This window comes from Rattus rattus, chromosome 13 (genome assembly GCF_011064425.1).
Source record: "Rattus rattus isolate New Zealand chromosome 13, Rrattus_CSIRO_v1, whole genome shotgun sequence".
Classification (NCBI taxonomy): Eukaryota; Metazoa; Chordata; class Mammalia; order Rodentia; family Muridae; genus Rattus; species Rattus rattus.
The window spans coordinates 67,891,912-67,917,589 of NC_046166.1; the positions used below are offsets into that span (position 1 = coordinate 67,891,912).

The 25,678-nt window shown below is 40.8% G+C and overlaps 1 protein-coding gene across 1 annotated transcript in view; it reads left to right on the forward strand.

Annotated features, from left to right (window-relative positions):
* Csmd1 (CUB and Sushi multiple domains 1) overlaps positions 1 to 25,678 on the forward strand; it is a 1,514,424-nt gene that overhangs the window by 1,416,745 nt on the left and 72,001 nt on the right. The window contains exons 47-49 of the mRNA XM_032918494.1: positions 4,480 to 4,668; positions 7,644 to 7,790; positions 10,586 to 10,774. Of these exons, the coding sequence (XP_032774385.1) occupies positions 4,480 to 4,668; positions 7,644 to 7,790; positions 10,586 to 10,774 (525 nt within the window). The remainder of the gene's footprint in view (positions 1 to 4,479; positions 4,669 to 7,643; positions 7,791 to 10,585; positions 10,775 to 25,678) is intronic.

Consider the following 25,678-nt stretch of genomic DNA (forward strand, 5'->3'; position numbering starts at 1 on the left):
GGCACCCAAGAAAGAGAGAAGAGCGCACTGCCCTTTGGGTAGTGTACAGAAGAGGTGCTAAGAGAGCTGAATCTCTCAGAACCTGGCTTTTAAGAGGTCTTGAGTGACAAGTGACTTCATGCTACAGACCACTAAGAAGGAACTCATAATAGTCTTCAGACCACACATTAAAAACAGACTTGAGTCAACAAGATAGCTTGATGTGTAAGGGTGCTTGTCACCAAGCCTGACTACCTGAGCTTGTTCCCTGAGGGCCCGCATGGTGACAGGAGAGAACCCAATCCCAGCCTTTGTCCTCCAGTCTTTACACGAATGCTGTGACACATTGTTCAGCCTCCTTTTCTCCTTCCCCCTTCCTTCTTTCCTCCTTACTTCCCTCTCTCTTTCTCTCTAATACACACAAATTAAAACATTTTTAAAATTTAAAAGTACATATCTGGCTAGGTCATCCTTTAATCACAACACCCAGGAGGCAGAAGCAGGCAGATCAATGTGGGTATGGGCTGGCCATGTCCACATAAAGAAATCTGCCTCAAAGTCAAAACAGAACAAATAGAAACATAACTGGTCAGTGTTCACTAAAGGAAATCCAAGTCTGTTTGGTAATGGCCTTCCTCTGGAGGGGGCATGAAGGAGGGGAGTAATTCCAATGTTCTTCCCACATGCCTATCCCTACAGGCTTCAGGCATCAGAGCCTACCATTTTCTTAGGCTCTTCCTGGTCTTCCCAGTTATCTCATACTATAGGTGTTTTTATGGCTTAATAATATTGATTTTGTAGCAGTGTCTCACTATGTAGTCCTGGTTGCCTGAAACTTATTATTTAGACCAGGCTAGCCCTGAGTCCACTAAGCTCTTCCTGTCTCAGCCTACAGAGGGCTAGGATTAAAAGCCTGTCAGGAGTTAACACTTTATTTGTTGTTTTAATTTTGTTTTTCTAAGGGTCTCTCTAGGTCACCCTGGCTATCATCGAACTCCTATGTAGACTAGGCTGGTAACTCCCAGAGATCGGTCTACCTCTGTCTCCAGAGTGCTAGTATTAAAGATGTGTACTTTCATACCCAGCTAAGGAGTTAATTTTAATGACTAGAAAGCCTAGTTCAAGTCCCTAAGCCTAAGTTACTTTGGCTGATGACCTGCAAGATGTGTTAAACAACATACTGCATGTTTGTTAGCCTCCGAAGCTGATTTTCCTTTACAAACCAATGAACATGCCATATGTCTGCCAAAAAGAACTAGCTCCAGTTGCCAGCAAACTCCTTTACAAGGTATCGCTGATGGTCCTTCTCTGTAGCAGAAGTTTTCTCAAATGTCTCTTGAGGTGCACGGGGCTTTAAAGGTATCATTGTTGCTGGAGCACTGAGAAGTTGAGTTTCAGGAGAGAGTTGAAACCTTCATGCTAGCTGGGTTGCTCCTGGCAACAGTTTATAGCAGCCTCCAGGAAAGAGTCAGTTCCCAGGAAACAGCAGTGCAGACAGGAGGAAGCAAAGACATTTGCGCTCATTGGAAAACATGTTCGAACATATTTTTAAAATAATATTTGTGCCTGAAAGTAATAGTGTTAATGGTTACACTTGATAAATATGGCTTTGCTCGCTTTTTCATTTTGTCTTCTCTACCAAACAAAAGAGACCATTTTAAGAACAGAAGGAATGCCTCTATCCGGGGCTACTTCTGATTTGGATAGCTGCTCTGTGCCCCAGCCCTGGAGGTGATGATGGCTTTCCAGGTGGCATTCTGCAACTCATTGCAAAGTTTCCCAGTTCCAGATGGTCTGAAGTTCGATGTCATTTAAAACTCTAGCTGCAGTGGTAAGCTATACAAGGTGGAGGCTGACTGAATGTTTCCCCAGTGAACCAGAGAAGAGTCTTCTCGGTAGCACCTGCCTATGGAGAACAGGAGAGTACACAGCCACGACATTTTCAGTTTCTATAATACCTCTGCCCATATGGCACCTTCTCTTTAAGAAAGACATTTACATCTGCCACATCTCGCTTCACTCTGAGGGGGTAACTGTTACAACCTTCTATTTATAGCAGAGATGGTATAAGTGTTGGCTCTCTTTGCAGTATGGAAGCAGGTCTGTGGAATTCCTGGAACTCTATTCTCAAGCCCAAGCAGGTGTGCACAGACAGAAGACCCAACCTATGTGATGTGTTCTTCCTTAAAGTGCCAGCATGTCCAACCAGCAGTTGGCAAAGTAAATCTGGAAACGTGATGTTGTCCCTGAATGAATAGGTTTCCATTTTAGTGAACACCCAGACGAAATGTACAACAGAAGCTAAAATGTGGAGCGTTGGTTGCCTACGGAAAGGGAGGAGGACAGTGAGAATATTTCCAAAGCAAAGCTCTTTCTGGAGTAGCGGGGGAGGAATCATGGGCAGTCTTTTTGCAAGAACCTATTTATATTCCTGTAGAAAAGCATACAAGACCAGGGTACCTTCCTCTGCAACTTAGTACAGTGGTGCATTATGCAGCGTGCTCACTTGAGGTCACCGTTTAAGAAGAAAGATGGAAGGCAGATAACTGGTTATGCTTATCTCAAAGTCACAGAGTATGTGTTCAGAGGTTTAACAAGAAGACAGCTCAGCCAAGCATTCTGGGTTCCACATTACCCTGAACAGAGTTTTCTTTAAGTTGCTTAGGAGAATAAAGCAGACAGCTCACTGATCAAGCTGATTCTTTCAATTTTCTCTGGTGACATGTCAATGCAAAAGTTTCTCCACATTCTGTTTGCCTCTTTTCTGTCATTGTGAAGAACAGGAAAAAAACAATAAAAATTAAATGATATGAGCTGGAGAGATGGCTCAGTGGTTGAGAGCACTGACTACTCTTCCAGAGGTCCTGAGTTCAATCCCCAGATACCACATGGTGGTTCACAACCATCTGTGATGGGATCTGATACCCTGTTCCGGTGTGTCTGAAGACAGCTACAATGTGCTCATATACATAAAATAAATAAATAAATAAATAAATAAATAAATAAATAAATAAATAAATAAATAAAATTAAAAACTGATGGAATAAACTTTATTTTGTCTTATGGCTCCAGGGGGATAAATGTCTATCATGGAGGGGAGGCAGGACAGCAGGAACAAGAAATGGAGAGATCACATCTTTCACAGCAAACACAAAGCAGCAAAAGAAATGGGAAGTGGGGTGTGGCTATATACCCTCAAAGCCTGCCCCCAATGACATACCTCCTCCAACAAGTTGTACCTGCTAAGCCTCTGCAAATAGCATCATTATCACTGTGGACCAGGAGTTCAATTCCCGAACCTACAGTCACATTCCTAATTGAAAACACTATACGTGGAACGTGCCAACCACATTAGTGGCTAACAGTGTCCCCACCACACTGCCAGAAAATAGGACTTTTGACTGACTTTTGTCTAGGACTTCAGTTTAGATTTATTTTTAGTGATATTGCTGTAATTAGTTTATACTGTGAAAATTTTATGACCTTGTTCTAAAACCTATTTGAAAGGGTTCTGTGATTGATTTACTTGCCTATGTCTTTGTCTGAAAGTCTACAAAGGTTTAAAGTGTAGTTTGGCTGGACTATCCAAATGAATAGGCAACCATCAAGACGATATTTAGGAATGACACGGCTTCCAAGGTCCACCTGTTTGGGCAGCATCTTCATTTTAAAATGTATTTGTAAATAATACAGTCAGCTCATTAAAGCGGGAAAACTCACCAAATGAGATGCACATCTTTGACCAGAGCTTTGGGGGAAGTTGCTTAGATGTGCTTAAACTGCAACTAATCTGGAGTATCACTTTCTTTTTGTATGCTGTGGCTGATCTGTGTCCCTGAGTAACTCTGGAAGCACAGCATTCCTGTAGTGTAGTTTAATTTAGCAATGAGAGATAGCATTAAAAGAAGCCCTTTTGGTGATTTTCCATTTTTTTAATTAGCCTGGAAATAGCCGAATCAAAATAGAAGAAAGCGGAGGGAAAAAAAAGAATCACAACTTGAAGTATCTTGGTGCTTTCATAAAAGAATTGTTACTTAAGAGATCATGAATCTCACGGAAAACTGTAGCAAACCGTGCAAGTGTGTGTGGGAGTGTTGAACAATGTTCCTTTAATTCCTTTAATACTTAGTCACATGGTCATATCAAATATTTAGATTTTGTTTATCTACTTATAGTAAGGGTCAGAATAAAAGTATTTCTTTCCTATACGAAGAGCTACATTTTGTTTTATTGAAGATGGGCTCTCTTTCCTTTTGCACTGGAGGGGCTTGGGATGCTGTGACGAAATTCATGAAGCCTCCTAAGATTGTTCCAGAGATTGAGTGGCTGGTGTCGTGTAAACCCAGTAGAAGCACACAGTGTTCACTATGGCTCTATGGCACTTGGAGGTGCCTGTGTCCTGCATTAAACGTAGTTAGAGCTCAATAGACTGTCTTGCATCCCATCAAGGTTGGATTCATTGTGCTAACACAGACCTCTATCCATCTCTTTCCTCTTTAGCACAATGCCCAGCCAATGAAGTGCGAACAGAGTCTTCTGGGGTGATTCTCAGTCCTGGGTACCCAGGCAACTATTTTAACTCCCAGACATGTGCTTGGAGTATTAAAGTGGAGCCAAACTTTAACATTACGCTCTTTGTGGACACCTTCCAAAGTGAAAAGCAATTTGATGCACTGGAAGTATTTGATGGTAAGCCTCTCCTGTGTATGGGTCTCAGCATCCCAAGGAACATTAATGGAAACACCATCTTAATGTCTCAGTGCCAAGATGAGTCAAACTTGTTCCTACAGCAGCAGACATCTTCCTCACCTTCCTACAACAACAGCATACATCAGGTGGTCTTCAAACAACACTATTGCATTGTTTATGGATCAGATTTTCTTATGTTAAGTGTGCACTCGAGACTCTCTCTCTCTCTCTCTCTCTCTCTCTGTGTGTGTGTGTGTGTGTGTGTGTGTGTGTGTGTTATACAAATTGTCAGGGTACCACAGGACAATTAAGTGTTCTAGAAGACTTTTCATGCTCTAAATGTCTATTTTACTTGAAAAGCATGAAATGAATGGCTCGTAAGGATATAGAGGTGGTAAATGTTGCCCATGTCTTTACAGAGCAGTTTTCTATAGTGAAATCAGATGAATTTGATGTCCAATGATGCTACTTTCAATCCCAGTGCTCTGGTTTTATATAGCTGTAATGAGCATCTTAATGCAGCAGTGTGGGCGGCTGGGTCATCAGCTGAGATGGATCTAACTCAGTGTTTCCTTTGTATAGGAGATTCATCATGTTCGAGCAGAGTAGAGCCGCACTCAGTTATGTGTGGCCAAGATCAGAGCTTTCTCATGTTTTTATGGATTTTTTTCAGATAAACTACAATGTATTCAGTGATAAGAATTGCTTTAATTGATCTTGTTTCTGTGAGTTTTACTAGTTTGATGAACCATTAGAAGTAAATCACTTGTGCAGACTGACCTCTAGGAGTCAAGTTCTGCAGATTGTTATATTGGACATGAAACCCTAGTGTTATATATAGAAACAAGTAAACAAACAAGACACACACACACACACACACACACACACACACACACACACACAGAAAAGCAGTGCCACACATGCTGTTGTCTCTGTGTGTATATACATGAGTACAGGCATGTATTCCTATTTATACACACAGAGAAAGAGAGAGAGAGAGAGAGAGAGAGAGAGAGAGAGAGAGAGAGAGAGAGAAGCAGTGCCACACATGCTGTTGTCTTTTTTTATGAGTACAGGCGTGGATTCCTATTTGTATCATAAGTATTACTATGTGAGTTATTGTTGTGAGCTTAGGTAACTTTTCTGTTTTGCTTGAATTAAAATATAGAAGGCAATGCTTTCACACATCTGGATTTCAGAAGCAGAATCCTTACAAACAGATTTTCCCCAATTGCTTACAGCCTGGTGCTGTCTAAATCATGACCAGACCATGGTCAAGATCAAAAGCTAGAGAGTAGACCAGAAGACGACATCAGAAATTTCAGTCAGGTTAGCAGTGGCTCATGGTCCGCATTCCTCTCCTTTCAAATATAACCTTTTTTTTTTATAAAGAGAAAGGTCACAGTTTTGTATTGAGAACTTCTGCAAGTGATGGCATTTTCTCTGCACTTAGACACTGTGCCCATCCTATTTTTGGCAGCATGGGTGCTAATCTCTATTCCATGAGCTAAGAAAAGGTAATCTGAGCATACCAACTGTGTGTACCATTTTCTCAGAGCATATACTCTCCATAGCTCAGATGTGGATTCTCCTCACTTTTTTAATTGTGAGAACTCAGTAAAGAACAGTGTCTGATTTCCAGTCATGATTGGCTCCTGAGACCACGTCACTGGCTATTCGGGCTGATCTGCATCTTTCCTTTCTAGAATATTGTTTATAGATGCTAGGTAGAGGCAGGTTTCCCAGAATGTGCCTAAACACTATGATCTAGACAGAGATCAGATGGAGAATAGTAAGGGATTTGGTGGGGCATTAGCAACTCTTGAAAATGGATTCTTGTGCCTGTCACTAAAAATGACATTTCAAGTATGGCAAGCTCGGGATAATTAATTTCCAAGTGGCATATCAGTTCAGAGGGCACATGATCTTGTTTAACAACATGAGAAGACCTCACACAGCTCATATTGTGCCAACTTCCACATGAAGTAGGGTCACTCTTTGGTAGGGCATGGACACTTAGCAGACAGTCTTTGGGGACCATCTTTCATAACAAGAAGATTCATTTCTAGAGACCTCCACACAAACTTCTACTTTTTTACTTGGTTGTTTTTCCTTGTGTATTCTTGAGATTGCTATAAACAAGTCCCTGATAATGTGTACACAACAGAGAATATTTCCTCAGATTTGAAGAATTGTAGTCTATGACCAGTAGGGAAGCTGGGTCTCTGAAGCTCATGTTGGCATGTAGTGTGTCCTCTTCATGTGGCCATCATATGGTTGTTCTCCATGTATCCACATTCTAATTACTTGCACACATTTGACTGATGGTGAATTACTATGACACTAATCTACAATGGGCACTTATGTTACTTTTGGACTAATCTATATACATTTATATGTGTGTACTTTACTAAATTTAGATAGTCTATAAATTTAATTTCTCCTCATGAAATTTCCAGCACTTAAAGAAAGGTTTGGTCCAAAGTTTATCATGAACAATAATATTGGAATATATTTGCTATGTAAGTAACTTTTGTACCCATGTGCTACAGTTGATGGAATTAAAACTTCAAATGTACTATTTGCCATCCAGTTGTTTCCCAAAGTGATTGGCTTTACTTATACACCACTGACATTGCAAGAAAATTCCTGGTTTTCCATAGCTACAGCATATGATGTTTTATAATAATAAAAGGATGTTCTCATTTTTAAAGGTCATTGTTTCACTGATTTATTCCATTCATTTCCATAATATATGACCAGTAACTTATGTATTGTGTCCCCTTCTCCTTCCCCTATATTGTTTGCTTATCACAGTATGTATTTGTTATTATTTTCACTTGAGTATATTTCTTTGCTTTGAAAATAAATAGCTGTATATTGTACATGTGTATACCTGTTTAGTCAACAGCTATGAATGATCTGCATTTTGTAGGTGCTCACATCTGACAGTTTTGTTTCTCTGTTTTCTCTAGGTTCTTCTGGGCAAAGTCCTTTGTTAGTGGTCTTAAGTGGGAACCACACTGAACAGTCCAATTTTACCAGCAGAAGTAACCATCTGTACCTCCGCTGGTCCACAGATCATGCAACCAGCAAGAAAGGATTCAAGATTCGCTATGCAGGTGAGTAGGAGGCTCTGGACACCAACTGAAATGAATGGTTTTTAGTACCACATTCATCTTAGCACCACGTCTAGGTTATGGAGAAGTTCTGACTTCTGACAATTAAAGGCCAGCAGGAAGGAGAACATAGTGGGGAATTACTTGGAGTGAGAGACCTAAACTTAGGAGAAAACTTAATTAATGTGGTATAATTTATTACTTAAAGAGTAAATATTAAAATTTGTACCAGGACAATAAAGACAGTTGCCCCAAATTGCAGTAATATAGCAAAAATCAGCATTAACATTGGGAACAAATGAGAGTTGATTATATTGCCATGCATGGTATAAACTGTTGGCCTTAGCAAGTCACTCCATCTGTTGCATTCCATATATTTATCTTTATATATGCCTATACTTTATATTCTAGTCTATATTTTGTATAAACACTTACATTGTAAGTCTACATTTGGCATACATACATATGTGGTTTTATATCAAAATCTGAGTTATTTTATCCTTTCTCCATATTTAATCATTGTCTATAAATTGATATTTGTATTAAATTAATTAAATCTCCCAGTATATCAATGCAATGTCAAGCCCTATGTACAGTCTTCAATGTAATCTAACCTACACCCGTGTGTCTGTTACCCCATGAGAGCATAAGGAGACTTAGTTCCTAGGAACGGTTCAGTTATGAAGCACAACCCTCTGAGCTCCTTCCAGTGAGAGGTAAATGGGGTTGTCATGGAGATCTGTCTTCCTCCGAATGATAGCATCCAGCACTTTTGATGCAGGGTCTTCTGGAGGGCTCTCTTTACTCCCATTGGTGATCTATGCTTCCAGGATGGAGATCAGCCTCAGGGGGCAAGGCAGATGTTGGGGGTTGGAAGGTTCTAGCCTTCTCTGGTTTTAAGAGATTAGAAAACCTCACCAGCAGCCAGACTTTGGAAATTGTGGTGTTGAGACAACAGTGGGCAGGGCTTTCAGACATTCTTCCCCTGGAAACGGGAGGAAATGATGCTCAGGTCTGTGCCACGGTACGTGAGCAGGGATTGGAACCCACAGCCTTGTTCTGAAGAGTGGATGCTCAGGCTTTTCAGCCAGTTTGAGTTCATCGCAATGTGCACAAGTGGTTAGTGCAGAGGAAGTCATGGTGAGCAGAGGTTCACTCACATGAGATGAGTCAAAATCTCCAAACGCTAGCTTCTACCTCCCAAGGCTTATTATTCTATGCATGGGGCAGCAGACTCTCTTTACCTAAGCACATCAGATGGGCAGCCATAAAATTGTGTTTTCTCATGGAGGTGTGCCTGCACATGTTATATGTTCATGAGTGTATATGCATGCATATGATCTGTGTAATATACCTACACAGAGGGGTATTTTATCCCTTAAAATTCAGACTCTCTTGTCTGTTAAGAGTTCATCCAGAGGTAGGCTAGTAGGTTCCAACCCATAATATGTGATCCATACGACCACATTCTACACATCTGCCCATTGCATTTCCCTGGCACACATGCCATGGACCATCCCAATGTGAGCCCGGGCTTTGTGACGTGAGATAGGGGAGCAGGTCATTCAGGAAACAACTTGGGGCTTTCCAGCTCCAAACTTTCGTTATATTTTTATTTTCATTTATTGACTAGGGTTTATAATAGAGTAAAGCAGATGTTCAAAGACAAAGTAATTGTGTTTCACTAAATATATAAATAGGACATAGGACCTTTCAGCCATCCAAATAGTGCCTTCATTATGTGGAAGATTATGGCTTTAAAACTAATTCCGTTTTAAAAGAGAGCTAGAGAGACTGATCAGTGATTAAGAACACTTTCAGCTCTCACAGGGGACATAAGTTTGGTTCCCAGTATTTCCAAGGCCCACAACTGCATAGAACGCCTGTTCCTGGTTTCTTGGGAAATATATATATTTGTTTGTGTGTGTGTATATATATATATATATATATATATATATGTATATATATGTATGTATGTATGTATGTATGTATGTATGTATGTATGTATTTCTTGACCTCAACTAAAGACACTTGATGATCTTTCTTACAGAGGATATAGGTTTGTTTTCCAGTGCCCACATGGTGACGTCTCACCATTTGCAACTCTAGTTCCAGAAGATCTGACTCCCCTTTTCTGGCCCCCAAGTGTACCAAACAAACACGTAATGCACGGACATACATGCAGGCAAAACACACATACACACAAAAAAATGAAATTTAACAAATAAACAAATAAGAACTGATAGCCATCTCTAAGTTTAAAAATGTCTCCTAGCAAAAGGGGATACTTATTGCTATTACAGATTTTTTTCTATGTTTGAACCAAGAGTTTATCCAAATCTCATGTATTATGTGAGAACTTTTATGTCTGTATCAAAGCACGGTCTGTCAGACCACTAAACAAAACTTCATGTTCTTGATTGTGAAAAATGTCCAATGCCTGTTTTCTTTTTTGAATCATTCCCTTCTTAAAATGTAGAGAATGTTTAGGTTACAATGGTGGTACCCTGAACAAAGCCGCATCACATCTTGCCCTTGTCTTTATGATTGGCAGCCTGAGGGTACCTTGCTGGCGCCCACTACGAAGATCTGCCACTTCCTGGCCACGCTCTAGTCAACACCCTGCCTAGTGTTTCCTGAGGTCCACAAGGAAACCCCGTGCTGCTCCTAGACGCTTCTAAATAGAAGAAAGCCCTGTATATTTGCGGCTCATTTCCCAGCTTCCAAATCCCTTTTGTTTGCCATGCCTGTGCCCCAGGTTGGTTTGTAACCTCCTTGTGTCTGTTTCCCTGACCCAGCTCCTTACTGCAGCCTCACCTCTACACTCAAGAATGGTGGCGTTTTAAATAAAACCGCCGGGGCCCTGGGGAGCAAGGTGCAGTACTTCTGCAAGCCTGGATATCGAATGATTGGCCACAGCAACGCCACCTGCAGGCGGAACCCAGTGGGCGTGTACCAGTGGGACTCGATGGCACCGCTTTGCCAGGGTAAGAGATGGCGTCCACCCAGCCCCAACTTGCTATTCTCTGTTCTGATTTTAATTGTTCTTTAGAAATGAGAGAGATTGTGCATTAGAGCTGATGAGAAAAAAGAACATTCGTGTAGTTGTTCCTTTGCCGATTGATGTGGTAAATACCAAACAAAATGCAGTTTAGGAGAGGAAGACTTATTTTGGTTCAAGTTTCCTGGGGACGGATCATCGAAACAGTATCCCAGCCGTGATGGTCAGAGGTCAAGGCTGCTTGCTCACAGCCTTGAACAAAGATGCTGAGAGAAAGACATGCTGGTTCTCAGTTGTCTTGGCCTTTCCCCCTTTTGTTCATTATGGACCTTCAAGTCCTGAGAAGGAGCAAGTCACTCAAATTCAGGATGAGTCTTCCTCCCAAGTCAGTCCTCTCTTTTAATGCTCTGGCCCATACACTCAGTGTCTGTCTCGCTGGGATTGTAAATGCAGTCAAATGGACAGCGGAGAGTTACCATCACAGTAGGCTTAAAATGGTACAGTTCAGCTTCCCCGTTGATAATGCAAACAATGCTAACATTTGCAGAAGGCTCTGTGAGTCTGCACTGTCTGGATTCAGAAAATGAACAGGCAGTCCCTAGGCTGTGGCTACAGTTATTCTGATTATAATGTGCTCTACATCTTGAATCTTTAAAAAGGCATCACCCCATTAAGATTCAAAGTAACTTTATCTGATCATTATTTCAAATATACCCTATCAAAAATTCTAACTTCTTTGGTTTACACTAAAAACTTTTCCTTTGAGCCACCTTCTTTGGCTTTGTTTGTTTGTTTTATTTTGTTGTTTTTTTTTAACTTTCTTTGGACATTTTAATCTAGGGCTTATTAATGTTGATTTCACTATTTCATGTTTTTTTTTCATCTTTATTAACTTGGGTATTTCCTATTTACATTTCGATTGTTATTCCCTTTCCCCGGTTTCCGGGCCAACATCCCCCTAACCCCTCCCCCTCCCCTTCTCTACGGGTGTTCCCCTCCCCATCCTCCCCCCATTGCCGCCCTCCCCCCAACAATCACGTTCACTGGGGGTTCAGTCTTGGCAGGACCAAGGGCTTCCCCTTCCACTGGTGCTCTTACTAGGCTATTCATTGCTTCATTTTTTAACATTCTATCAGATGCATAGAAACTAAATTTTCATGTAAAAGATCTTAATGTAGACTCAAGGGTTTGAGGTGGCAAATTTCTCAAAGTTTTGGCTTAATGGGGTTTATGTTCACAGTACACTCAGCCTCTGAAAGCCAGTGATAAGTTATGAATGGATCTTAAAATCAGCAGTCTCGTTTACCTCTTACATGAGCCGGGTGACACCGTATTGGACACGAATCATGTTTGTATGATAACATATCAATGTTATCAGAACCTTACCCTGGTTTCCGTTCTCGCTTTCAGAATGTCTCTGTTAATGTAAGATAAATGGGAAGGTAGCGCCCAATAGCTTGACCTACTAGGAGTGCTGAAGGATTCTTCCACAGGAGGCTACGTGGACAAGAAAAAATAATGCTTCCTATTTGCTTTCAGTGTTTTATGACTGTGGCACTGGGGTCACTTGTCCACTTGGAAAATTTAAACAAAGAAACACGTTTGTATCTTCACAAGCATGTGGAATCACATAAGTGCCCTTAAGATGGTGTATGTGGTACCAGAATCTTTTCGGTCTTTGCTGTTTTCATCAGCTTTGCTTTGCTTCTGGTCTTAGTGAATCCAGTACGTTGGCAGGAGTGTTACTGAATGAGGAGTTAGGTGAGACATGGAGAAGTCCTGTTTCCTTGGTGTCGAGGGAATACTTGGTGACCTAATGTTTTTCCTGTTCTGTAAAATGGGAGTTTTGATAGTTGACTGTCAGAATATTGAAAAACATAAGCACTGAGAGAGACTATACCTTCCAATATAATGTGACAGTAGCTACGGTCATTGGAGCTGGATGGGGATTCCCGCAGCACTTGCTCTAGGATTACTTGGAACTTTTGGCTTCCCAAATGACAAGGCTAGGACCCAGGCTTCCTCATCCATGATGGCTTATCCTTAAAAAGTGGGCTCACACAGTTTCCATTTTGACAGTCTGGGAAGGACGGAACACCAGACCAGGTGTCATCCATGGGTTTCTGAGAAGTGAGGGTTATTTTTCTCTCTTAGCTTGACCTTTTAAATGATTTCTCTCAGCAAAGCTGTCTTGGTTTTTTTATCCTCCCTGATAAAGCCAGGCATATCTCCTGTCCTGCAGCCTTCATTTCCTGCCTCAGAGCAAGAAACTCTGCCAAGCAGCCGTTCCGTTATCCACACACTGATCTTCATCTCGAGGAGCAGCCTGTGCGGGAGCTGAGATTTCCTGCGCTATCTCAGAGATGCAGTTAAACGGGAGCATCACAGAGCACGCTTTCACGCTGCCCCTGTTAAACAGTAGAGTGGCCACACAGCTGTTTAGCTGAAAGCTGATGCTCAGAGCCTTGTATGAGCCCGAGCTTTGCTATGGGCTTGTCTCCCTTTGTTTTCGACTTGCACTTTGCAAGCGTTTCCAAGGGCAACAAAGTAGAGAAACCATCTTGCCCATAAACGGCAAAATTAAGCTTTTGTTCTCAAAATCAAGACTCTAAGACATAAACCATTGTTATCTGTTGTCAGATTTTAGTTTATTCAGAGATGGACATAAGTGAAGAACAGACCATCTTTGATGGAAGTGATTTCTCTTATCGGTAGGTGAGAGTTTGATCTTGAGAGTTCACTCATATTCTATTATTAAAGATATAAAGTCACTAACTTTATATCTTTAATAACTCATAACTTTAAGAACTCTATTCGTTCTAATTCATTTCAAAATCACATTGCACACAAATATACACTGCCCACTGAAATTACCAGACCCAAACTCTATATATCTCAATGAACTTTTATAGAGTTAGAATTATCTTAAAGGCTGTGGAGGTAGCCAAAGACATGGGTGTGTGAGAGCTGTGTTTTCTGAGGTTCTATTTATGCAGCTCTTTAACTGTATGAACATGCGTTTCTACAGACGATACTATCCAAGGAGACCTCACTGTGAACATCTGAGGATCAGCTATCTCTGTGACCTCAGCATCCTAAACACTGCCTGCTTCCAGCACGGCCATCTTCCTGAAGGATCAGGATCTTTACCTTTAAAAAGTTAATAGCAGTGCATATATAGACAACCACCAAGACTAGATAACATGGATGAAGCTAAGAAGTGTATGCTGACAGGAACCGGATATAGATGTCTCCTGAGAGACACAACGAGAGCATGTCAAATACAGGTGTGAATGCTAGCAGCAAACCACTGAACCCCCACTGGAGGAGTTAGAGAAAGGACTGAAGGAGCTGAAGGGGCTGCAACCCTATAGAACAACAATGCAACCAACCAGAGCTCCCAGGGACTAAACCACTACCCAAAGACTATACATGGACTGACCCATGGCTCCAACTGCATATGTAGCAGAGGATGGCCTTGTTGGTAACCAATGGAAGGAGAAGCCCTTGGTCCTGCCAAGGTTGGACCCCCAGTGTAGGGGAATGTCAGGGAAGCAGGAAGGGGGGTGGATGGGGGAGGGGGCTTATGTCTGAGAAACCAGGAAAGGGAATAGCATTTGGAATGTAAATTAAAAAATAATCCAATTTTAAAAAAGCCAATAAAACATAATTTTAAAAAAGTTAATAACAAAGCATCCTTTACATAGCTAAAGAATTCAATTTGAAGCCCTGGAGTAGCTAAATAATTGATTAATTAATAGGCTTATATAGTAAGTCATAATTTTTTTTGCATATGGACATAACCACATGGGTTAATTGTGATCCTTGGCTTCAATTTCATATGTAAATTTACTTCTATAATGACCTTTTTCTGGGAATTGCTCAATAGCTCTAGAAATATAGATTTATTTAGAAATTAATGGACATTTAAATGCAATATTAAAATGATGACTAGGAGTTTTACATGTGTGCCTCTCGCTCTTTCTATGTGTGTGTGTTTGTGTGTGTGTGTGTGTGTGTATGTGCATGTGTACATGCATGTGTGTGTGTCTGTGCATGTGTACATGCATGTGTGTAAGTGTGTGTGTGTAAAAATAGGTTATTGATAGTATAAGAGCCATGCTCAAAACTGCACCAATATGCATCAAAACCCCTTTTAACCCAGATTTTGAAATCCCAACAAGCAAAATGTAAAGTGAGGCCCTTCCACTGACTGTGGATCAGGATGGAACCAACCTCACTCATCTTGCAGGTCTGAACTAGCGGCTATTCTAGGAGTCAAGTGTGTTACTCCCATGCTTTACTGAGGGAGGCTTCTCCTAAGGGTGTGGACCTGCAGGGGTTCTTGCCTGAGGTTTGGCCTCATAATCTATAATTCCAGAACAGACAATCCCTCACCTGTTTCATTTGAAGTAGTAAATGGAAGTGTTGGCCTAAAGTCCTTCCAAAGCACCAGCTACAAAAGGTTCCTTTGAAAGAGGAACTGTCATATGATGCCGGCACTGACTTATTGGTGTCACTAGGCTTTCAGTGAGCACTTGATGACTGGTCTAAAGTGAAGACCCTTAAGGAGCTGAGCAGGTGGCAACTTCCTCTTCTGCATGGTAATAGAATGTGGGATCCTAATTCTTTCTGCGAGAAACCAGGAAGGAAAACAGGCCATACATAATCTGTCCTCTTGTATAGGTCTTCACTTTTTCCATCCACTTTTAGTGTGTGAGTTGAGAACACGTCAACTAGAGACTAGTTCTGACTAACGACCTCATGTCTGCCAAAATTTAGAATGATGGGAGTGGTCAAGTTCAGGCCAAGCTTCAAAGTACAGTTCTATCGCTCACCAGGGTGCAAATCCTAGCACAGGAGTTTCCCCAAGGGGTCATCATTTCCCTGTATCTTGTGACAAATTAAATAATGTGTTTCCCCTGCCCCTGCTTAGCGCAGACGAGTAGGACAAATGTGCCTCATGATTGAGGCAATAGTGAGGGTATGTGCGCAAGGTCATTTCTCATAAGATAGCTGGACAAAGTGTCTAGGGAAAGAATTTTAATCACGAGAGAATTATGAGTTTCCCAGGTTGAAACTGGCTACAGAGATCAGCTGTGACCCTAGCATGAAAGAAAGTTCTGTGCTATATCGACAGTGCTTGCCATGGACAGGTAAGCATGTTATATAGCATTTATAAAAAGATGTAAAGGTGAGTAAAAGGACCTGGCATTTGTCTTCCATTTCTGCAGCATGGGAAAGGGTGGGGAGCAGCATGGGCAGGACAAAGGGAAGAGTCACGCAGAATTTTTGATTTAGCATGCAGGACTTTGATAGTGATGACTTTGAATGCAATAAAAGACCAAGAGTGAAGATGGTCAAAAGCCTGGGTACAGCTTAGGCCACTGAATAATTGATGGGCTCTCATGAAAGGGACAGTGTGACCTTTACTTACAAAACTGATGGTTCACAAATTCCAGGCCCTCTAGAAGGAAGAGCTGTACTACAGTCTGAATGGGAGTCAGTTCCACAGGGGACAGAGGGACACACCCTGTTGGGCACCTATGAATAAATGTTTGGTGCTCAGGGAGTTGGCTTTGGAAGATTCTTGAAGGGTTGAAAGTTGAATCACCAGGTGGACTGTCCAGTGTTTGCAGACACCTGGATGTGATAGAGTCAGGACAAGACATGGTACCAAACATTGTCTCCATGGGAGCCAGCAGACATCAATCAGAGCTTCTGAGGAAATGGATGTGGTCCATGAGGCCAACAATGGCTTTTTCCATGTGGTTTCCAACATACATAGTACAGTTGGAGGAATCAACCTGAAAGCAGGCCAAGTGACGTTTTCCCTTTTGTGGCCATGATGGGGTTATAGGAATGCCCACAGGACCCTAGGATTTAGGTTTATCCCTAGATACCTTGATACCTGGAATATCCAATTGACATGTGGCATCAAGAATCAAACTACACTTCTCTCAGAAGAAGATATGTGGTCCAGAACCTTAGCAAGATAAAGAGATTGAGGCCACCTGTTTATTTGTTGTTTTCATAGCTGTATCAGCTGGTTTTGCATGTCAAGTTGACACAAGCTGCAGTTATCACAGAGAAAGGAAGCTCCCTTGAGGAAATGAGGAAATGCCTACATGAGATCCACCTATAAGGCATTTTCTCAATTAGTGAATTAGGGAGGGCCCATTGTGGGTGGTGCCATCTCTGGGTTGGTACGCTTAGGTTCTATAAGAAAGCAAGCTGAGCAAGCCAGGGAAAGCAAATTAGTAAGTAACATCCCTCCATGGCCTCTGCATCAGCTCCTGCTTCCTGACCTGCTTGAGGTCCAGTCTGGACTTCTTTGGTGATGAACAGCAGTGTGGAAGTGTAAGCTGAATAAAATCTTTCCTTCTCAACTTGCTTCTTGGTCATGATGTTTTGTGCAGGAATAGAAACCCTAAAACAATAGTTTAATGTATTTTAATAGCAAACTTACAGAAACAGAAACTAGACAATAACATACATTCATGTATGCGTCCATGCAGGGAGACACAGTTAAAGAGTGCAGTGATTGGCTGAATGATATCAGTAGAAATTTAGTTACTTTTTGAGAAATCTACTAGCATTGTCCAGGAATATTTCACAGGTTCAATTATAATCACCAGAAAGTAGCACTACTGAGACATGCTCCCCGAGACATTTTGACTTGTGTTAATGCTTGCACTCCACATTTTTATTAAAAATTCACACATGAAAATATAAAAACTGCCAACACCTGGTTCATGACCCTGCTTTTTCACTCAATATTATAGACTTTGTTAACTTTTGACCCCCTCGGGGAAAATATCTAACATTCAGGATAACAGGAGGAAGAGGAAACATATGATTTATTCTTCTTTTGAAATGTTCCCCTCCATGTTCCTCAAGCATGTGCTATGTATGTAGTGAGCTAGCTGAGCACCTTCTGGCATAATAGTACACGTTTGGCTTTGATATTTGGTAAATATCAAAGCATTTTTATCAAATTTTTATCAAATATCAAACAATACACGTTTGGTATTGTTCAGCTGCCTTCTGATTCTGTTTTGAAGTCCTGAGCATTTTTTTTACACCCTAGATGGGAACCAAGGTCTAGGAGCAGATCAGTGGGATTCTCATAGTGTCTAGTTTCATGAGTGCCCTGGTACCAGCCAGTTACACTGAGGTTTCTTCTTCCTCCAGTGGAGCATGAACTGTTGGGAGCAGCTTTGTCAGCCACTTATTTCTGATTGCATTGCTAGGAGTAGTTTTTGGCTATCTGCATTGCATGGGCCACAGTACAGAGACATTTTTCCTTTCAGATAGAGCTGAGAGATTGAGAGGAAGAGAAGGCCTGAGAGATTGGTTTTTGCTTTTGCTTTTCAATATCTTTTAGATATTTGTTTAGAGATTGTCTTATTTATTTTTTTTTAGTCTCAAGTAAGTTTGATAATTATCTCAATATCTGTATCTTAACTAGGATGAGCATGGAGTAGTGACCTTTATTTAATAAACAGTTTTCTAAGAACCAGTAGCAACAGAAGAAATCAAATCAAATAATTAATGTAAAAAGCGCTCATATATTCACGCATGAACACAAACAGAGAAGGGGTCTTAATTCAGAAATTCAAACTAACTGCTAGACCAACACACACAATGTGTTGGTCAAAAGTTACATGGACACAAGAATTTAGAAAGGGCACATAGGGAAATTTCATTAAATCCAAGCACGCTCTTGGTAGATTGAAGTAGGAAATTTACATCTCAGAGATACGGATCTTAATTAACCTAAACATTAACAAGGGCTGAAGTAGCTGCCCAGGGAAATGATCAAAATATGAAATTTGCTATCCAGAGGAAATGTTAGATTTTCCCATGTTCTACGATATAATTGGCAGAGAGGATGAAGCCATTACCAATGTAATTTTTTAATTAATGAGTGAAAATCAGAAAACTCTGCTTTATAAGGCAGTGGAGTTGACCTGAAATTCTTCAGTAACCTCAGGTCTTAGGATCACATTTTCAGTTCAGGTTTGTACAGAGAATATGACTATTGGGGAATGTGGTACTCACCCAATGATGAAGAGCAGGGGAACGGAGACAGCAAACTATTTTATTATCTTACTTGTTACAGGGGAGAGCTGTGCTATAGGTGAAGGAGCAAAAGTTCAGCATGAGGCATATGAGAGTAAAGTTGCCTTGTCCCCACCTAAGCTTGCATTAGGATATATACAAAATATCCCTGTAAAAGGAAGATGACTATAAGGACTTACATGTATAGTGTTTCACACCACTGTGGTTAATCAAGTAACAGAAAGAAAACACACTTACATAGTAGGACCTGTTATAAAATAGTCATGTTAAGATTTTGTAATTATGGGCTGGAGAGATGGGTGAGTGGTTAAGAGCACTGGCTGCTCTCACAGAGGATGTGGATTTGCCTCTTAACAACCACATGGCAGCTCACAATCTTCTGTACCTCCAGTTCCAAAGGATCTCAGATCCTCTTCTGGGGTGTGCTTGTATGTGATACACACACATAGATTAGGCACATGCACACACACACACACACACACACACACACACACACACACACACAAAGTGAACCTTAAAAACTTTTTAATAATTATAAAATATGTGTATAGTAATAAATATGACAGTAAACCAAATAAAGTGTTATTATTTAATTTATTGAGTTTTTCATATTTTCACACATAAAAATAATATTAGTATTGCCTGGGTGCACTTGGCAGGTATTTATTTGAGCAAAGGCAATGCTCCACTGTCTAATTCACTAAGCAGTATCACTCTCCCATGCCTTTCCTATAGCTTCCCTAGGAGTGTTGATGAGCAAAGTCCTGCTCAGGTTTCCTACAGTAGCATTTATAAAGTGATGTGATGTAATGAATGGATAACATTGACCTCAGTTATATTAACATTATTACGGAGAGAAAATTGCTTCATCTTGTTTTATTCTGTTGCACTCTCAATTAGCTGTTAAACTATGTCAACTGGCAATAAACACCACTCTGTCTTTGTCCCTCTTGCCAAACATGGATTCTCTCCATGGCCTCTGCCACTTCCCATGGCTTAAATCAAGACTGACCATCAAGGAAGGCTGAAGTGGTCATCCTAAGACAAGTAGACTTGCTTTGAGGACACTGGGTTAGACTAAGCATGGAAGGCTTACCTCATAAAGATGAGTGGGTATGACAGGAATTTGAAGAGGGTAGTTGCATGAGAGGAAGGGAGAGGAACTTTTGATAACCTCCTTACATTCACATACAATCAAGGGCTTTGCCATGGACACTGTTGGCAAATGATCTCTGATTATTATTCTAAATGTCCCTTTTAGAGATAGTGAAGGCTGTCATCACATAATCTGTCAGTGACCTTTGTGCTCTGGGCCAGGTTCTGAGTTTTCAATGGAAACAAAGAAAACAAGAGAGAAGAGCCTAGATGTTGGTCAGGCCAGGGAACATTCTAGATTTATGTTTCATTCCCTTCTTCCTTGTTACTAACTTAATTATACTTTCAACAACACCTCACCAATATCTCCTGCTGAGGTTAATCACAAAATAGTAAAGTCATCACTTTGATGAACTTTTACTAACTAGTCCTTCATTCCAAAGATGTAAGGCCAAAAGCCTCACATTGGATAAGTGAGCTTAAATGGGGAGTTCCAATTTTCTGTGCAGTTAGAAGTGCATAGTTTCCACTATTCTGCAGTGTTTGGAATTTGCATTCTCTGCTGGGACCTTGATGAACAGATTCCAGTCTCTATACACTTCATGTTGACCCTGAAAAATGGTGTCTGTCAGGGTGATGATGCAGGATGCTTTACTGTTAGAATCTTGAGTGTTACCATTGGAAATTTTTTTCAGAAACTAGGTCAGAAAAATATAAAAGACTCACAACTCAACTAGTCAAGAGTCAGGACATCTCCAGAGACCCTGGGATGACATCTCACTCCAGCTCAATGCAGAGTGGGTTTGCACAAGCCATGGGCTATGCCCCAACTGCCTATGCACGCACTTGCATTGGCCTCTCAGGTTCTCTGAATGAGGCAAAGGTCAAGGGAAACTGAAATCTAGGATTTTCAAAGAACTACTCCGTTGAACATACATTGTCTATGTAAACTAAGCATGTGTGTTCAGATGCATATACTTTGTCTATTTTAAGAGAAGCTGTAGCCATCAGACTGGGATGGAGGGCAGTTATCCTCAGCCCACATTCTTTGAATTATCCTTTAACAATTACAGAATTTGCAGGCCCACGCATAGTTACTTTTTCCTTTAAACGATGAAATGGTGATTTTGCAGTGCTCAGTTTCTTCACTTAGTGAGTGATTATGGGACTCTGATGGGACAGGTGTCCAATGCCTTTGAAGTTATGGAAACCATCCTCTACACTTGTCCATCCATCATGAGACCTGAGTGTTGAATGGTATCATTTTGTCACTTCTCTGTCAACAATGAGTATGACTTTCCAATTTTGTCATTGTATTTTAATTCAGTTGTATATTTCTTCATGAGAATCTTTGAAGGTATCCATCTTCCTTCCTATCCATATATTTATTCCTCACCCATCCATTCATTCACTCACCCAATCACTATGCCCATCTACTTATGTGTTGATGCTATCTATTAATTACTTATAACTTATTCAACCATCCATAGCCATCTTGTTATCCATGTAGTTATTGTCTTCTATTTATCTATGCATATATCTTATCTATCAATTATCTATTGTCATCTCTTTATCCATGTCACTATTGCCCCCTATCTATCATCTATCTTGTTATCTATCTATCAGATACCTATTTAGTTATCTACCTACCTGTCTAGTTATCTATCTATCTATCTATCTATTTATCATCTCATCCATTCTTCCAGATATCTACCTATAACCTATCACCTATCCTTCACTACACTTACACGTAGCTACAATTTTCTCTCTTTCCTCTGTTGCTGTTGTTCTCGACTAGACCTCTCCTGCTTTGGTTTATAAACTAAGACAACCCAACATCATGTCCTCCCTCAACATCCTAGGAATGCTCCTCTGGCCTGACAGCATTTACTATCACCTTCTCACCGGGTAGCAGCTGGCCTGATTCACTGAAGAAGTGAGCAGTGCTGGAGCCTCCATGATTTCAGTAGGAACAGAGCAGACTCCCCCTTGAACATTACCTGTCTAGAAGCTTCTTCCTCCAGGTACAGGAAAAACACAATGCAGACTTTTGATCCTTTATTCTGGAAGTCAGATGGACGCTGCTCAGTCCCACTCACTGAGTTCCTCGGTTAGTGGCTTAAACTCTCTGCATTTTCAAGGACTGGTAATTATAGCTCCTAAAAGAATCAGTAGAGCTTTCTCTGGGGGAAAAAACCATATGATTTGCTAGCAACAGTTGTTAGGAAATAGCGTAGGGGCATTCCTCTCTGCATGAGTCTTCTTCTGTTGTCCTGTCAATCACAAGAGCCTTTCAAAATTTGCAGTCATGCTTATGTCCACATTATAAGTCCTAATCTTTATTTTATTAAAATGCAGACAAATTTCCAGGCCAGTGATTTTCGAGAATTTATTATGCCCTTCAAAGGTAATTATCCCAAAATGGTGTTCGGTGGGGCTAGAGAGACAACTCAGCAGTTAAGAGCATCCAAATTTCAGTGGCTCTTGCAGAGGACTTGGGCTCAATACCCTGCACCTATATGATGGCTTATGACTGTCAGGCACCAGGCACACATACATGTGTGGGAGCAGAACTTGAATGCACGTAAGAGAAAAACAGAAGACTGTATTCGTTTGCTTGAATGCTGAGTCACAGTTTCGCTTGTCCATTAAAAAGGAATGATCCCACTGTTCTATGTCTGACTCTTATCAGCCAACCCATGTACTTGTATCAGGAAACATTGCGATTTTGTCACAGTAAAATCCCAGGATATAAGCTTCCAGATTAATGCTACTAAATCCACCTATAATTCCATTCAATCATCACCACTGTGCCACTCTAACATGTTTTCTTCATGCAGAAATTTGTCCCACTGAAATATAATGCCTGATCCCCACCCCAGCCCTGGACATTAAAATTCTTCCCTGTTCCGAACATTCTAGTCAAGGCCCTTGTGTTAGTAGATGAGCAGCTTCTTCCCTTTCATTGCGAGCTTCCTCACTCGCCACACTGCACCCAGGATCATCTCTGTTGGGTTATGTCTTATAATACCCTTCCTTCTGGAAGCTGAGTACTATGTATACATCAATGGCATTTTATGCTATCCATGCATCCATTAGTGGAGAATTGAGCAGCTTCTATATTTTAGTGACTGTGAACAATGCTACTGAAAGATTGTGAGTACATGGTTATAGCTCTTAGACCCTGTATTTGGGCACAAACTCAGAAGTCGAATTGTTAGGTAACACCAAGGTTCCATTCCTAGGTGTTTACGAAAAGCAGCACTAATTGTGTGTGTGTGTGTGTGTGTGTGTGTGTGTATAAGAGAGAGAGAGAGAGAGAAAGAGAGAATATATATCTATATATATAGATATATGTCTATATATATGTATATATATGCATATATATTTTTTTCAGAGAACAAATTGCAGGTGTTATAGGTGTTATCTCCTTCAACCATAGTCACCAGGATAGAGCTCAGGGGGTTAGGAGTAGCAGCAGCTTTGCTCTCTGAGTCATTCTGCTGGCCTACATGTTTCTGTTTTGAGTTCTCACGAGGCTGTTTCTAACAGTGACTATCATAGCTCATTACCACCATGGGGGCCTGTCCACTGCCATCTTCAATTACACTTCCTATTTTTTAGCTTCTAATACAGTTATTATTCTTATTTTTGTGAAAGCCATAGACAAATAGCTTCAGGCCCCAAGGCATTAGCAGAGGGAAACTCTGGGTGATCAGTATTACAGAGTGTGATCCTCTCAATACCTCATGGCAACCACTTACCAGCACCATGAATGCTCTCCCTACATGAATTATTACTGCCCATGGGACATGAGCTCTGGGGAGCAGCTCCTGTGATGCTGGATTCGGAGCTTGAACTCAAGTGTTCACCTGTCTGTTAAATTCCTCTGCCTATCTGTCTTTAGACACTTGCTTTCTATGGGTTAAAACTTTGTTTGCATTCCTAAGGAATAACTGTTACTTTCCAACTTTGTTACCTATACTTCTCTGTGGCTTTGTACCAGAAGGAAGATGAAGCAGTTGCATTTTACAACCGTGTTACCTGTGTTTCATGTTATTTAAACTACCTACACAAATGTCCTAGAGATTCTGAGACAAGCCCAGAGTCTTTGTAACCAACCACTTGCTTGAGAGTACTAGAGGAGCCTTTTGTGATAATTTTCTTTGTTGCAGTTTGTTTTTTATTTTGTCCTTGGGCTATCTTGTGCTAAACATTTTCAAGTGGTTGAGAACAGCTGAGTGGCCTCTCACCTACTCGTTGGTCTATCCTACTGTACAACTGACCATTGTCACACTGCCCATGGATTTTGAACAGCTCATATGTATAATTTAGGTTCTTCAAACCCCACTCTTGGCTCCCTCTATCCATCCTTGCTCTCAGAAACTATCTTCAGCTCTCGTAACAAAGGGAAGGACACTTCTCAGACTAGCCTGTGGCCCTGAGTATTCCTGCAGTCATACTCTCATGGCCTGTAATGGATTTGGGGGCTTCTATCTGTCTCTCTTCATCTGCTATGGGTTTCCTTTTGTGCCTCACAAACCATTGATGTTGAATGTCCATGGGATGCACTTAAGCTTCAAGCACAAGGTTTATTTATCACTAACTACTCAAAGAAGGGACTCGAGAAATCTAAGGAGAAAATAGGCAAAGAAGCCTCAGGAACGTTACAAAAAAAATGATCAGTTGCCTTTGTTTTTAGTATTGCATTTTGAAAAGTTATTTTTAACCTGTGTGTCTGTTAATCAGTAGGATAGTGCTTTCTTGATATTAGACAGGAAAATAAATCTGTGCGTTCGGGGGTAGTAGCCTGAGGTCCATAACCAAGAGGCATCTAGTACCTGAGATATGAGACCTCTCACAGCTTTGAATGGGTCATAAAAATTCAGGAAAGGAAGGCGAGAAAAAGGTTTCAGTAGTTTAGACTACTGACTTGGGATTCAATTCCCAGCACCTACATGGCAACTCACATTCGTCCGTATCTGGTCCCAGAGATCTAACAATTTCTTTTTGCTTCCTTGGGTACCAGGTACATTCATGGTACACTGACATATTTGCACCTAAAATAAAAATAAATCATAACAACAATAGAAGAAATCCAGTAAGGGCATAATAGCTCTAAAATCTATGTTATTCACAATGCACAGTAGTGATTAATTCTAACTCTCAATATGTGTTAAGTGTTGAATAACATGATAATATACAGGAAATACAGAGGATTTATCAATGGATGTCCCTAACACTTTTGGTTATAACTATGTTGGTATATGGGAATATGAGCTCTAAAACCCTCTCCATATAATTTTCTGAATCTACGGACAATGCTGTTGGACTGCCTTGTCTGTGGAAGTTCAGAGAGGTGATACGACCAAGAACATCACTGGCTCTGGGAATATTCAGGATTAGGCTTCACACCTCTAAACTTTGGTCCAGATCTTTCTCATTTCTGCAGAAAATGTTGAGGACTGCAGGAGCATCCTGAGAGATTCTCCACCAAGTGTTCCCAAATGCTCCTCTCAGTGAGTTGTGAATCACTGGCAGGTCTTTTCAGAAGAGTGATAGAGTAGGAACATTTATTTTTAACTGGTGGTTTAAATATGGAAGACAATGCTGGCTTAAGTTCAGAGTCTTAGACGTATAATCCCATGGGTTGAACAGAGCAAAGAATCGCAGAAAGCAAGCAACTGAAGGCTGGAGAGTCAGCAGTGGC